Source organism: Branchiostoma lanceolatum, chromosome 1 (assembly GCF_035083965.1).
Source record: "Branchiostoma lanceolatum isolate klBraLanc5 chromosome 1, klBraLanc5.hap2, whole genome shotgun sequence".
NCBI classification, from domain to species: Eukaryota; Metazoa; Chordata; class Leptocardii; order Amphioxiformes; family Branchiostomatidae; genus Branchiostoma; species Branchiostoma lanceolatum.
The window spans coordinates 6,361,979-6,378,305 of record NC_089722.1 but is presented as its reverse complement, the minus strand read 5'-3'; the positions used below and the strand labels follow the sequence as shown (position 1 = coordinate 6,378,305).

The window sequence follows — 16,327 nt, the reverse complement described above, 5'->3', positions numbered from 1 at the left end:
CTGGTATTGTTGTTTACTTCAGACAGAGAAACTTACCTCGAACCGGCACAGTTCATCGTCTGGACTGTCGCAGTGCGCCTCTAGAGGGAGCTGCACCTCGTTCTCGAAAAGCCGCACATAGTACTCTCCCTCGGGGGCCGGCCTGGGACACACACGTGTATTGATGTACATGTATCAACTTTCGGCACAGATTCAGGGTTGTTAAATTTAGCACAAGATATACCTATATCAAAAGTTTGTTTTGCCTTCTTTTAGTACCGTAATAAGAAAACAAAATCTATTTCCATTTTTTTAAGTGATACATACTACCCCCTCAACATTTCTCTATTGGAATCGCCAAGCAAAAGATTCAGCTGCCAAGCCACTTGCCTGGGAAGCTGGTGTAACGTTATAACTTACGTCGATGGGCGTTTGTTGTTCGGTTGTACAGAATCAGATAGTTGAAATGTAGAAGTTGAAATATGAAGAAAATATAGTTTCTGACCTGGTGTCACAGACGATAGAGTGCCCGGTGCTTTGTTGTTTCTCCACGTCGCACTCCACGGACCGGGTCCCGTCCTTGCTGATGAGAAACACCTTGTTTCCGGCGTACTGGTCCTCCGGAAAACCTGTTTGTCAATAAAAACGACATACTTGTGAACCTTTTTCACCTTTTTCAACTGTAATTTACAATACGTTTATGATGGTTAGACATCTCGGAGGTAAACAATATATACCGACAATTCAAACTCTACAAAGTTTGGAAATTTACTTCCGGAAGAAAATGTCAAAATTCTATCCAGTTGTAGAGTTTGAATTTTCTTTCTATATAATGTAGAATGTTTCATTTTTTTAAATAAACGACAGAGATAAACTTGTATTTCTTACCACTGCCACTGATTGTAATCCGGGTTTTCCCCTCCAGGCTTCCCGAGCGAGGCGAGATTTTCTTCACCGATCCGCCTGCATTTTGGGAGAGAAAAGATTTGAAATATATCAGAATGATACACTTTATTGCACGGCAAATGCGCAAGGTACATGTACAACGTATGGCAACATCTGCTACATAACTACAGAGATTCTTGAAGATTAATCTACCTTACAAATGACAATTAGCTGAAGTTCATTCCAAGTCACCGCAGGGTTTTCAAATGATGTTTGTAATACTTTCAAATCATTTTCATATGATTTAAATTGTTATGAATTTGTTGAAAAATATCTTACTTTTTCAAATCTTTTTCGGCATTTACCAACTTTCTTCCTTTTGATTTCTTCATTCCGCTTGTCCTTTTTCTTTTGCTAAATAATGCGACTGTAAAACATATAGCATAGAGAGGGCAAATTTTTCTAGCATTTAGCATTTCTATTTCTGCCGGATGCTGTGTTGCAGGTTTTCCTTCGCACTCTTCCTATCTCCGCCTTGTAATTATTTAAACTATACTCGCTAAAATCCTAGAAGTAACCATTTGCTTAAGTGATCAAAATTGTTCATTGTCTTACGCATTCACACACAAACAAAAAAACACCATTTTAGAAATGGTGCATGTTTTTACCACCATTAACTCCAAACAAAAGAAGGCAACAAACGTCACAGATCATTATATGGCTTGTTTGCGTACGTTGATGTGTCCTCGGGCAGTTTGGTATCATTTAACGAGAGATCCTGGAGGTTTAATAATAGGCTACAGGTAAATCAGAGAAAGGTCACTTCAACCATTTCATTACTCAACACTTAAGGTGGTTAAACCTCTAGATTGAAGACGCCATGCAGAAAATATTCACTGATAGCTAGGGACGGGACAGGCATGAATACGCCAGCGGCAAACCTTATCTCCAAAACCATTTTAAAGATACTATCAGCTTTCCAATACGAAATGGAAAGTTTTTCTGTTTTAATCAGACGATTCCACTCTGTTGTACAGGTTAATGCACCTCGATTTTCGAGGGGACGTAGCCCCCTTGTTCATATCCATCTGGCCATGTAATAGCATATCATCATCATAGTAATGTTATACGTCTGACTACAGATGTAGGTCGGGAAGAGGACAAAACGTATCATTAAAAGAGTCAGTCATAAATGTGTAGATTCGGTAACGTCCATCAAACTGACAGCATGCATTAGAGAAAACAAAGCGTCTTTTATGTCAATGAAGGTTAAACATTCAGGTGATAAGATGCGCAAGAAAACAGTTACTCAAGCTACTGGATAGATCTGTAAACAGTTCAAACGTTGTTAGATCTACAGATTATGTTCAACTCCATATGTTAAAACTACAAGTTAAAACTACAGATCATGTTCAGTGGGAATTGATAAAAGGTACACATCTATTCTGTTGCTGTTTCCTTGCGCATCTTATTACCTGACGTGGATGTCTAACCTTCTACACAAGAGACGCTTTATTTTCTCTAATGTATGCTTGCAAGTTGATTGACGTCACCAAATCGACAAATTATGACTGACTCTTTTAATGATACGTTTTGTCCTCTTCCCAACCTACATCTGTAGTCAGACGTATAACATTACGATGATGATGATATGCTATTACAGGGCCAGATGGATATGAACAAGGGGGCTACGTCCCTTCTGAAAACCAAGTGTATTGACCTGTTTAACAGAGTGGAATCGTCCGATTAAAACAGATAAGCTTTCCATTTAGTATTGAAAAACTGATATTATCTTTAAAATTGTTTTTGAGATAAGGTTCGCCGCTTAAGCGTGTGCCTGTCCCGTCCCTAGCTATCAATGCATACTTTCAGCATGGCGTTTTCATTCTAGGAGTTCAACCACCTTAAGTGTTCAGTAATGAAATGGTTGAAGTGACCTCTCGTAACAAAAGTGATGAGGGCTTAGAAAGTTTAAAAGGATACGATGTTTTACAAAGGGTGAAGAAATTGACTGGGTAGGAGAGTTAACCATAAAACATGTATAAGTTACATAAGAATACAAAAGAAAAGGGGAAATGGGTAGGCAGATGATGCTACAGGTCATGAAATATAATCTTAAGATAATTCCGATATGTTATGAAATACAAAGCTAAAAAACTATAGCCCTCAGTGTCAGAAATTGCTGACCGTGTCCTCCCGACGTTCCACAGACCATGGTTGAGAGTTATCGCGAATGGGGACCAAGGTCATCTGTGGTTGGGAGTTATTCGGCGTGTTTGCATGCTAGTCTTCTGTGCCAGCTCATGCGGCCGTCCATGAATTTTGGATCATTTGCGACAGGAAACAGGAGCTTAAAGCATGCAAGTGCACTCACCAATTCGCACTGAATTTCTTCTTAGTATCTGTAGTTATGTACCACGAGATGCAAAATGAATGTATAACCTGATGAACCTCAGCAAGACATGGCGAACACAGTATAAGTTGATGTGCTCCTATATATATATATATATATATATATATATATATATATATATATATATATATATATATATATATATATATATATATATATTACAGTGACCCTGTCAATTGCTTATACACAGTTAGAATTTCTTGTACATGTGTACATCCTACCACTATAATGTCATTGGATCCTGAAAGTCCGATATTGACTATTGTCACACAAAGGCACACAAACACATCAAAAGAGATATTGGAAAAAATAGACGTTTCGAATCAAAGTCGACACGTGTTTCTCATACACATGTAACGTTATACATCATTGTCGTTTCTGCACTAATGCTATAAGATGCTACACAATGTGTCATATCCATTAGACCTTATAACATCTAATGTCGTTACGTATCTTCTTTCAATGAATACATCTCCAAGGAATACTCTATGATTGACATGAAATAAATAATTCAAAGTGAACCCTTTATCTACTATAAGCATGATATTCTTTTTCATTGCGTCTCCATATCCCTGAATACTTTTGCATTATGAGCGAATAGCATTAGCACACAGCCAGAGCTTTAGTGTGGGTGCCTATTGACTGAAATGCTTGCGTGAGAGAGCTATGGTCTAGCTTTTGTTGTGGGTTTAGAGAGGACAATGCAAATAGTACAAGGCGCCGTCTAGTCAAGATTGCCAAGGACTTTACAACCAACAACAGCAAATATGGTTTTCGGAAGCAGCGAAGCATCAACAAAATCGCGGGTACTGAACAAGAAAGTCAGCTTATCATTGTTGAAAGAAGTCGTTGCCTCAAGCCTTGGTCTCTAGCAACTAAAGAAGTCCAGAAAGCTTTTGTAATCGATTAATGATATATTCTTCACACGTGTTTTGTCAATCTTGTAGCATAAGCCAGAGTAAGATCGCTATGGTGATAGTCTATTGTGTTGAAGATTTGTTTGTTGGTAAACTTTGACGATTGTTTGAAGTTGCTGGTTACTACAGGTAGTTTGGGATGAAAGGGATGATTGATCTATTTTCTTTCTTTCTTTCTTTTGCATGTACAGCGTTGCATTCACAAGACTCCTCTTAATTATATATTTTGCAAATTTACTTCAAAGCAAAGTATTTTTAGTCGAATACCAGCTGAGTATCATTATTCTATTTGCACATATTTTGTAGGATCTTATGACTCGTAGAATTATGCTACAGAAGGGAAACTTCGTTTTCTATCTGCCGACAGATATTGTCTTTTAAGGAGCATTTTACAATCGTTACAAAAGTCGGAGGCTAGTTAGTTTCCCACATGTCCATTTTCTTCAAATTAGGTAAGGCTGCACCAAGTAATTTTTATGGATGACGTCCTTTGGAAACCCTAAATCTAATGCGAGAGCGCGAAAAAAAAAACAAGAAGGGCCGAAAAAATAAGATGCCTAGATTTGAAAAATCTTGTCAGCAGGAAAAATCTGCACTGCTGACAGGATGATCAGTAGAAAAATTGCACTACTGAGAGGACGATCCTGTCAGCAGTAGAAAAAATGCACTGCTGACAGGATGATCCAATTTTTTCTACTGATGACAGGATCATCCTGTCAGTAAGTAGCCACTTCCTTATTTATGCATTTTGCGTGACGAGTTTTACATTAATCTAACGATTTCCGGCACTGTCGTAACTCTTTGGTCATAGTTACAGGAAGCGGAATTTCTTGTTTTTTTTCTGGGTACAGACCAAAATCAATGCGCGCGCGGACGTCATCCATAAAAATTACTTGGTGCAGCCTAACAATAATAAACAGAGGTAACACACAACAACCTACGAGACTACGCTAACATACCCGTGCAGAGACCAGAACCTGTAGTATTGTTACCAACTGCTTATTTTCTTCCCAGCAGGTGACTGTTGTATGCTTTCTTTGATCTTACGCTCTGTAAGGCGAAATCACCTGGGATTTTCTGGGTTTAGCGTAATTACTCGCTGCTTCCTGACCCAAAACAAGAAGAGACCTTCACTAAATCCCATATTCACCTTCGGTAACACCACGGGGGATACAGACAGAATAACGTCACCATGGCGACCGATGTAAACAGTATTTTACCTGTCTGACGTAGCCTTACGTTAGGCAAAGAAAGGCCTAAAGGGCTCTTGGACACGGTATCAATTTGTTAGCATTCGTTCTGGTCGTTTTCGAGACATATTCCTTGTACTAATTTCAAAGTTATACGTTTTTTGGCGACGCCTCAAGTGTGTTGCCGATCAGTGCATCAGTTTACTTGCAGGTCCCATGAATTAAAAGGGACGGTTGTCTCAAAGGCATTAAGATCTTTTCTATCAATGTCGGCTTGACGATGAAGACAAAATCCCTTCGCCCAAATCCTATTCTATCCTACACGCCTTAAACGGTCCTCTAAGCGTTTGTCGTGGGAAAACATGGTGCAAAATAGAAGGGGGGGGTAGAGTTTTCCATGAAAGTTTTTATCGTCTCCAGCACAATTCCTCATTTGTCTCTTTCTCATTCTTTTCAGCAGCGCATTTCCTCCTAGCAGATTTGATAACCTTTGTCATAAACCTAGGTCAGCTACAAAAGAATGGAGACACATAGAGTGCCACAAGGACGAGAAGAACATAGTCGGATTACATACAAAAGTCAATGAAAACCAGGCTGTAAAAGTAACTAGCTCTGTCCTATTATAGGAGGACATTTTCGGACCGTGCTTTCATCAGAATTGTACAGAAGTAGGACATGTTTTGTGCAATTTTCTTCTTGTTGACTTCACAAACAGAAACCTGGATTGTCCAGTTCGTAAATTGTCTTTTAATGAAATGATAAAAACAGATCTATAAGGAACAAAGTACACTAGAAGAAACATTCTGTCTGGTAAGATCTGTACAGGCGATTTCTTCATCTTCATTTCACAAACAGAAAACCGTATTGTCTAGCTCGTAAAATGTCCATTTCTAAAGAAAATATAAAGCTAAGTCTTGAATGAAATAGTCTTGAAGGAATGCCTTAAGCTTGTGCAGGACATGTTTTGTGCAATTTTCTTCCTCTTCACTTCACAAATATAAAATAGCATTGTCCAGTCGGCGATGTGCATTTTTCATGAAGAAACGGTGACAATTTTACGAATGAGTCAGATATTCTAAAAGACATATTCGGCTTTGTGCAACTGTACAAACAAGTAGGACTAGAAATCAATTTTAGAGCGTAAAGTTGCACAAAGAGCGATACAAAAATATAATACAATGTATGTTTTGTGTTTCCGTAGTTACGCAAAAGTATATAGATTCATAACCTAATTTCGCAAGCCAAAAACTATAAAAAAAAGCCCACGATCAAACAATATATATCACTTAGCAAATCGATTTTGCTCGAAGATGCGGAGTGCGTTTTTTTATAACAGCCGCAATAAGTCCTTGACCAACGTTCGATTGATACTAAAGGGTTTACTAGCAATAAAAAAGGACCGCAGGCTCGTAAAGATCTCAGACATATCATAACTTTCAAGAGTAGCTAGCGGGGACATATCTCATATCTACTATACATCGTAAAAAGTACCTCACAAGTTTTGCCCTTAAGATAGCGACAGCCTTTTCAAAGAATACTATAAAGTAGACAGAAATGGCCACAGATGAAGAAACTTCATTTTAGCCATTCTCGAAATACTTCGAATTGTTTCATGTATTTATCAATCAATTCTTAGATGTAATGCCAAATTTCTGAGGCCCAGCGGCAAAGGTGACTATCACCTTTTCAAGATGTCAACCTAGGACCAGACTGTCAGGTTGTCAACCCCTCAAACCGGGAAGGACTTCTATTCTTTTCGATACGTGTGCTCGAGGTGCCTGGCTCTGCTCAAACACGGGACTTCCCTTCCCTTCCCAGAGGACATCCCTAGGCCCTAACCAGCTACATGTAGTACATGTAGGCACTTCTTTAAAACCTGAGCGACATGGGGAATTTTGTGTTGAATGCATTGCCCAAGAGCAGAATATTGGGAACTACCATGGATTCAAACCCAAAGCCTCTTGATTTCCAGGTTTATACCTTAACCATACGGCCATACGATGCCACGAATCGAATCGCCTTGTCTCCGAATCGGTGTCAGTCGAATTCGGAGTTACATGCGTCACGGTTATCGGAGACCAGTTGATTTATGTCTGAAACCCCGAAAGGTGCTAAAGATTGATTACTAGAAAACCACCGGAAGGACGTAGGAGATATCAACGCCCGGTTAACGCCCTCATTCTATCAGATTTGATTGATATAAATATTACTAATATGGACTAGACAAAAGAAATACTATAAAAGGTGTTGTAAATTCTATGGCTCATGTTATCAGTTGACAACTCTGTTATGAAATATGCATCAAGAGGACATTGCTCCGTAAACATGTTGATTTTGTTTTGAAAGCAAATTTTGCGCATTCTTATCAAAATTTTCATTCTTTGTGTACTGAAGACAACATTGGCAAAAAAGTCCGAAAAACAACACACGAATACATATAGGTTTTCAGGAAGACAAATGTACATCTTCATAAGATCTTCTGTAATAAAAATCTGCGGTATTCTTTGAAAAAATATATTTCTAGGTGGTATCTTTTGCCGGAGCAAGTGTCATGAATGTTCAAAATATATGTTGTAAGCAATGAATGACCTTTTTTCAAAACTACTAATTGTAAGAAAATTGATGAAATAACAGGAAAACCAAACAAAAAGCCAATAACACAACTAATATTTCAGTACGTTGAAAATAAACACGGGAAAGAGGGCGGGATTTTTTACGCCTTTGTAACGTTCTTTCGTCTTTTGCCGTGAATATTTTTTTCGTCCTCTTGCTCTAAGACCAGCTATTTCTTTTCATGATCTGTTTTTCTCCCTCACAAACATACCCGACTTGCGCCAATCCTAGCCTAGATTATTCATAAAACCACCTGTCACACGTCCTTCTGCTTTCTGATGAAGAAATTGTACTTGAAATAAAGAAGCCTTTGATGTGAAAAAACACTCCAACCGTGCATTGTAGCGATAGATATAAAAATTGCTATCTTCTTGGATCTATGGGAAAGACGCGCATATAAACGCACTAAAGTAGCGGCAAAGCAGGACCGGATTAGATTAAAACCAACGCCTTCAAATATACCTCAGAAAATACCGCTTATGCAGGTCTAGTCTAAACCAGTCTTACGACGCCTCATGCAGGTCACCATCTTATGACGTGTATCTGACATCAAAATTGAAGATCACTGGATACGCTTTACTACATACGAACCTAGCCTAGCAGTAAAAAAGGTACCACAGACTCGTAAACATCGCAGGCATGTCATATCTTTCACGAGCAGCTAGCGGTCACATACCTCATATATTATGTATCGTAAAAAAATACCTCACCAGGATTGCTCTTGGCGACAATCTTCCCAACAAACGACGACAAACAGATCAAAATGACCGCAAGATGGAGCGGTTTCATCTTAGCCATCCTGGAAATGCTATCACTTCGTTTCCAGGTCTGGGTCTACTGAGAGCGCTCCATACTGGGCGCCGCTGATTCAAGCGGGCTTGAAAATACACTAAGAACACTATTACCGCCCGCTGTTATACACCGATAATGATTACAAGGGTCGTACACATCACTTGTTCACGTTGCGTGATCGGGCTATTGTTCATCTTCAAGGTGTACTCCCTGCCCCTACTCTGTAATGGTACGACCTAGGTACCTATGATGTTTTCCTAATCCCCGCTTGATTTCGGAATATTCCACACGATGAATAGGGGGTAACAGATCGGCATGCAAGGTCTGAGAAAACGTTGATAAAGACACGAGGACACGTTGGCACGTTCTCTAAAGGACCATCACGAAGGGCATTATAGGGTATTGGAGGACATCCTTTTGTGAATTTGAAGATGTTTAAATGGATTTTTCACATAACATATTCCTTGGATTTTTTGTAACACTACAATATTGAGAGGGATATGTCAAGCACAATTCTATCAAAGCGTGATGAAAAAAATGGAAAAAATAGTTCAAGAAACCCCCTACTAAACCCTCAAGAGTTCCGACATCAAAGAAAACGTTGCACGCCACTCAACACTCACGCTGATAATTGTTTCTTTCAGTTGACCGGTCTTCTATATAACTTTCTGTGTATCAATTCTTCCACCCTTTCGCGTAAGATGCCAGTGATGGGTTCAACGACCTTACGGTTACATCACTCAAGACATGTCATATGGAGGGACATCGCTCCCCCTCCTGGGGCAATACAGCCTGCATGGACCGAACTTGACTTGGAAAATCTAAAACCGCACATGCCAATGACGTAGCAAAATATACATTAAACCAACCTAAACAGGTTAACGATACCGTAATCGAAGTATGAAAACGCTATCGTATTATATATGTATACGATGGCGTTTTTTTTCTGACAAACATGACATGTCTTTGCACTCTACTAATACTGTCTTTGTAGAAGTGTCGTACTAAAACGTACCTTCAGTTAACGTCATAAGTTATACGATATCGTCCACTAGTCATTAAACGCTATCGAGAAGTAGATGTATTGTAGTAGATGAAAGGAAAATATTCGCATAGACGTTACAAACACTAGTTCCTCATTCAAAGTTATAGATTCAGATCTTACCACAGTATGGCACATCGCACCGCTCCCATCGGGTGCTGGGGTCCGTGGTGTAGCACCAAACTCCGGGCTCGTTATCCGGATTCCGGCAGTAATTCTCTTCCAGTCCGGATGACGGACGATTAGTAGGAGTCCTCTGGTGTGAATGAGGTGACTGGATGTCCCAGCGTTGGCAAGTCTTGCCGGTGTTGGTCACAGAGACTGTACCTCGGTAGTCTTTTCCTCTTTCACCCGACTGGCATGATTCTAGAAGATGAAAAGAAAGATATGCAGATTAGGAACCTGCAATATATCATACCTTTTCAAGCATCCTAGCATGTCCAGAACACGAGATACCAAAACCGCACGTTCTGCTGAAGTATCAAGAAAAACCACATGGGGGCCCCAAATCACATAATTTCATTAGTCATCTCGCCCTAACCTAGGTTATCCAAAACTTTCAAGATTGACACATTGTTTGTTGTATCTAAAAGGCAGGTTCTTCCTGATACAGTCTTCCAAATCATGCAACGTCAAGTCCATGACTTTATATAGACAACTTCTGGCATTCTAGGATCTACTAGGTCTTAAATTTAACCACCCTTCTTCTATTTCTTTCTTTCAATTCTTACAGTTTTGGTCTTTAAGTTAAGGGTTAGGGATGCCACTGAATGTTCAACGCTAAAAGCAAGTTGCTTTTTTTGTCTGTTTTCATTTGCGATATGAAAAAAAAAAAACATCGCGAATAAGAACAAGATGAGAACATATGTGGTACGCCGGAAAAGTCAAGGTTTAAAAGTGTTTCGGAACCCCGGCAGCGGTTTGGATCGTCGCCTAGGAAACTGCCGGTTGTGCTTTGTTCCTGTGAGAGGACTTGATCTTTCCTAAGTGTTAAGAGAACCCTTCAGATTAAGAATGGTTTAAGGTCCCATTTTAGATGGATTTAAGATAGGCGTGTACGTGTGTGGTGTCTTGCATTTCAAGAAGCTCCTAGAAACCCTTAGAAATACCACATCCCAAAATTGGCCACAATACCATCACCTGTAGCTACGAAATCCCTCACACATACAGAACATTCATACATTTGCTGTTCTCTTGTGCGTGTGCGTGTGCGTGTGCGTGTGCGTGTTGATTGACTTTTTCACGATTTGATACATACCACTATTGCCTTCCCTTCAATTCCGCAGATATTTTCCTGTAGTTTCGAGGTGGGGTATAATGTCCTTTTTTTTAGAAAACCGGGGAAAACTGATGCATGCGAGTATGTCATCCACAAAAAGTCAGTGTGGCTTAAGATGAGAAACTTATGGTAAAAGAATAGCCTGTTCCTTGCGGTAAAAGAATAAACGGTGACGATGTTATTTCCTGGGCAATGAAAGGTCAATGACGCTGGTTATGTCGTGACCATCTTCAACAACCGGGAACAAAAGAGTACGTGCAGGTTGTCACGTAACGTTAGGGGGATGATTTAGCGGTTGTATTGTTCTGCATGTTGTGCTGACTCACGTTAAGCTGTTACGTCATTACATTGGCAAGGTCAATGACATTACGGATATTGATACAAAGGTTGTTGGGGAAAATTGTGACCTTCTTATCATATGCCCCGTTTTCTGTCAGCAATCGTTGTGACTGAATAGCATATGATAAGAAGGTTTGTCATTCAACATCCCCAAATAAATATTACCCAACAAAATAACTACCTGAAGACAATATGGGATCTTTCTTTTCATCCGCACGGCGATACAACATTGCCGTTCACTCACATTTCCACTTCTGATGACTAATACTGTAAGACCCATGGAATCCAAATCTAACACTCAAACAGCTGTAGAGGAAATTAAAACAAATTTTCGGCTTTATATTAATTCTCCTTCACAGGGATATAAAGCCAGGATAAACTAAATCCATTCGATTACTATTCTCGAAGTCAAAGTTAAGAACCGCAGACCACAAGTTTGTACTACGCTAGGCAACGAGCACAATTGGTGTCATTCATTTGCAGAACTTAAGCTTCACATTGCATTATATGCTAACCTTTAGATAGTCAAGTCCTTACCAATGTTTGACGTTACTATGACAGTTGTTTTGGACAATTTAACATCTCCATAGTCGGCCTTAAGATATGCAAAATCTGTTTAAGGTTTTGTGGTAGTTCCAAGACGATAAACCCCATTTATTTCAAGAATGTGTACTTGCATTACTTAGCACTTTTCGTAATCTTGAAAAATTACTGGATCACATGTTTTAACGCGTGTTTGTAGGAATTGGTGTAGCTACATAGAAATCATTTGAGGTTGATATTATGAAAGCAACGGCCTTTTAAGTTGATGAACAACAACATGTTTTCAAAGAAAGATAATAGAAGATAGCCTTCCTCAGAAACGCATGCTATTTGTGTACGATGATTAAAAATTAATATTTCATCGGGGATTAATGTAAAGGCATCTATATTGTCTTTCAAGGTCCTTAAGTATTTAGCGGCACTAGACCGTAGATTTGAAAGCCTCAGTTTGTGTCACGCTAATTTGATGTGAACAAGTATTTTGAGTTGGCTAAAAGGGTCACGCAATGCACGTCAGGGTTGGTGAAAAACGTGATCGATTTTTCGGCATGGAATATCTTTGGTAGAATTCGATGGACCTGTTGATGACTGGGTGGTGTAAACAGATTTTCTGTAATGGTTGTGATATAAACGAGAATGTATGTATGTATGGCAAATCACTCGTAATCTTTATTCGTATTCAGATCATACAGAAGTACAGATACGGAAACAGATATTCGAGCATGATGACCGTGTCAGTTCCTACACCTGAGTGAGGAGGGTTGGCACGGTAGCCTTCGCGTGGATTTGTTTAGGGTGGATGACAAGTTGCGAAACTAAAGGTAGACCGTGACACAAACTGAACTCAAAAACGAACAGGGGTATATCACAAAGGCAAATGACGACGGAATGTGAGGTTTTTTTTGCGTCTTTAAGTTTAAGACGTTGGGAGTTGAAGTGGTTTAGTGTTAAAGGCGTAACCCTTTCCCTTAGTTGATAAGGGCCCAAGGACGCGACTTGCGTCTTTGGGTATAAAAGCAACGAAATACAACATCTTCTTCCTCGCACATCTTTAGATGAGTCACTAAGCTCGATCATTTCGACTGGAGAATGAATGTATACTGTACACATCTATTCGTAGTGTTTGTTAGTTGTTTCCGCACTAGAGAGCTTTAAGTGAATGGTGAATGGTAACAGGAGCAGATAGGCATCATGGTTTGACACAAGTTTTATAAAATGTATATACATGCCGTCTATGGTGGGTATAATATCAGAATACTGAAGTTCATATCATGACATACTGCAGCGTACATATTGTGCATGTATGTACTGGTGGCTTTGAACACAAGCACACGGTGTATGTCACGCTGCACGGATATTGTTTTCTTGCAAAAATCAACACAACAACCAGGTGTACTGAAGGTGAAATAAAACGATGAATAAATCATTGTCACTGACGTCTCTGATCTAAAGAGTCATCGAAGTGTTATCCTCACGCTTAATTGAGTTACGTCAGTATCATTAGAATTTACAAAAGGTGACATATAGCAGAACATCTTTTCAGTGAAGGTCGGTCGAAAATTAGCAATGCACTTTTTACTCATTTTTACCACCATTAGTTGATGGTAATTATACACTTGTGATTTATTGCACAAATGCGGTCTTCCCGCTCCTAACCAAACTCGAACGAGCAAAGTTGAGTATCGTTACTGTAAATTGATTCAACTTCGGGGAGAATTTGATTTCGGGGTTGAAACAACCGAAGTAACGTAATGCAAGCCAGAACACATCTTCGTGATGTGGTGACGGGAAAAAACAAAGTGCGAACATAAAACCACCGCGAATTATTCCTCAATGTAGAATAATAAGTGAAATAATCATCAATCTGTTTTATGATAGTCTGTCGGTATAGCCACTGCGAAATTCGGTGTAACACAACAGCTTTGCAAGGCATGTTACATGACATCATATCGAATGACAGCAATGATAATATAACAAGACGGGGCTTAGGCTTATTGAAGAGGCCTGTAAATGTAATGTCTTCAGACTGTTACGTTGACTGGCTTCTTCTTTCATTCACTACATAGCCCACGATGGTACGCATCCATGGTAACGACATTCTTTACGGCTATTTCCATTAGGCGCCAACGCAATACTCACCGAAATACGCATTCATAGAAAAATCAATAAAGTAGTACAGGCTTATGGGCAAACAAGATAATCAATATGACATAACATGTTGGAAATTGTTGGCTAATTATTGGCCTTTTCTTCCACCTATATAATCTCGGAGCCTTGAGACTCGTGGTTTGTTGATACGTTGCCATGGCAACAAAATTCCTCAGGCTATTCGTAACCTTTTCTATCACGCTGAAGACGTCAGTAGATAAAGGCGCGTGCGTCTGACAGTAATCCACATTGTCGCTTATCTCATAGCTCAGATCTATGTCCGTCTGCAGCTTTTAATCCCTATATGACTGGCTTTATTGTTTTTTATATAACTTTGTATTTGATTCTTAAATGGGATAGAAAATACAAGTTTTCTGTTTTTGTTTATTCCTTCTTTATGATGCAAATGAACTCTGTAACCGTCATATTTAAGAAACAAACTACTTGAAAAGTTGTCCTGGAGACAACAGATACAAGGGAGGGAAGGATTTCTTTCATAAAGAAAACAGATTTTTCTGACTATTGATATTAGTGTTATGTTATGACTGTAAGGGTTATAGAAATGTTCTAAATTTGAAAATTGTGAACCGGTATAACCGTTTTTTGACGTAACACACCAACTTATGTTATTTAGTACCTAACCGAATTGGTTCCAAAATCATGAAACGTTAAATTCTGTAATATTTGATTTTTTTCTAATACATACAGTACCATGCGCCAGAATTCATGTATCCAGGTAAGCACATCACAATTATCAGCAACACATGCACACCACAATCTAAACAGTTTGCCTCCAGCTCCGAATTCTTTAGCTCAGATTACAAATGAGAGAAACCCGAGCTCCTATTCAAAATTAGAAAGGATGCAAAATGTAGGATGAGACTTTCCATCACAAAGGAAATAGATAAAAAGTGAGAAGTCTTAGGGTATATGAAGCGATGATATTATAACTAGGCTTTGTATGGAGACAGGGATGTTCATAGCCTAGAAGTAAGAATAGAGTAATTATGTCAAAGAATAGATGTCTTATTACATATCAGCAGCCAATGTAATATGTGACGTTACACCTAGAATTCGAAAGGCCTTGAACTATCATCTTCCAAACTTTCAGTATTACAGTTACAAAACAAGCTGCTAGAGGGCCAAAACCTACACCACTTCTTGATTGCCACAATAATGAAGACCATTGCATGCCCAGATGACACAAAGACAGGAAGTTCCACTGCAGTACCAAGGGACGCCGCTACGACCCTGAGCTTTATCTTCCCAAGATCTACCCACAGGCTAACTTATACATCATTTACAATCCATCCATAGCTTTTTAACTAGATTTTATATACATCATGTTTCAACTGTCTCAAAGGGTGCTTTTCTCTGTGACTTTCCTGAAAGTTTCCATAGTTATACTCTACGCGGTTCCTCCTGTGCACATATCTCATTGGTCGGACCGTTTTGTCACGACAGATAGCTAACAAAAGTCCTCCCCACAAAAATGTCACGCATGTCGCCAACACGTGCACACCGGTCATTGTGTACGAGCCTTTATCAGAACGGAATGCGGATAACTACCTAGTACACAAGGACGATGAACAGGACAGGTAGTATTAAAAAACTGACTACAACGCGATACAGCAGTCTTGTCTCAATTTTTCCAAACGGACAAGGCTAAAATACAAAATAACAAAAGCAACAAAGGTGAGTCAGTGACTCTTGAAGCCAACAAATATGTAACTGCAAATGTTAGCAGGGTATTCTAAGGTGGCCTCGTTTGCAGCCCTTAGGTGCGGATTATGCATACATTATCGGAGGATTAAAACTGTGGTGGAATTCTATAGCCTCGCTGTCAGACTTCTTGGGCTGCAAAGCGTTATCAAAACTATACTTCGACGGGACAGTACAATAGAGCCGATACAACAGTTCATAGGACTAGACCAAATCTTTTTGTGCAAACTTCATACTTTTGCAACAATCTACCTCAATGTTTACCTTTAACCATTCCATTTGTTGGAAACCAGTAAAGGGATATACCTTTCTCCAGAGCTTAGGATTCTACTGAATTGTTTCGATCTTTCTAGAACTTGTGTAAGATTTATGTAATGAGACAATTACTATTCATACCTACGTTACCATGGTAATATTATGACGTAGTAACCGTATTCAACTGGAACGTTTCTCAGAGTACATCGG

The 16,327-nt window shown here is 39.2% G+C and overlaps 1 protein-coding gene across 1 annotated transcript in view; it reads right to left on the bottom strand.

Moving 5' to 3' along the window:
- LOC136426457 (fibrocystin-L-like) overlaps positions 1 to 16,327 on the bottom strand; it is an 80,472-nt gene that overhangs the window by 58,869 nt on the left and 5,276 nt on the right. The window contains exons 2-5 of the mRNA XM_066415157.1: positions 9,955 to 10,197; positions 868 to 942; positions 485 to 608; positions 37 to 142 (exon numbers count right to left, since the gene is read on the bottom strand). Coding sequence (XP_066271254.1) covers positions 37 to 142; positions 485 to 608; positions 868 to 942; positions 9,955 to 10,197 — 548 coding nt within the window. The remainder of the gene's footprint in view (positions 1 to 36; positions 143 to 484; positions 609 to 867; positions 943 to 9,954; positions 10,198 to 16,327) is intronic.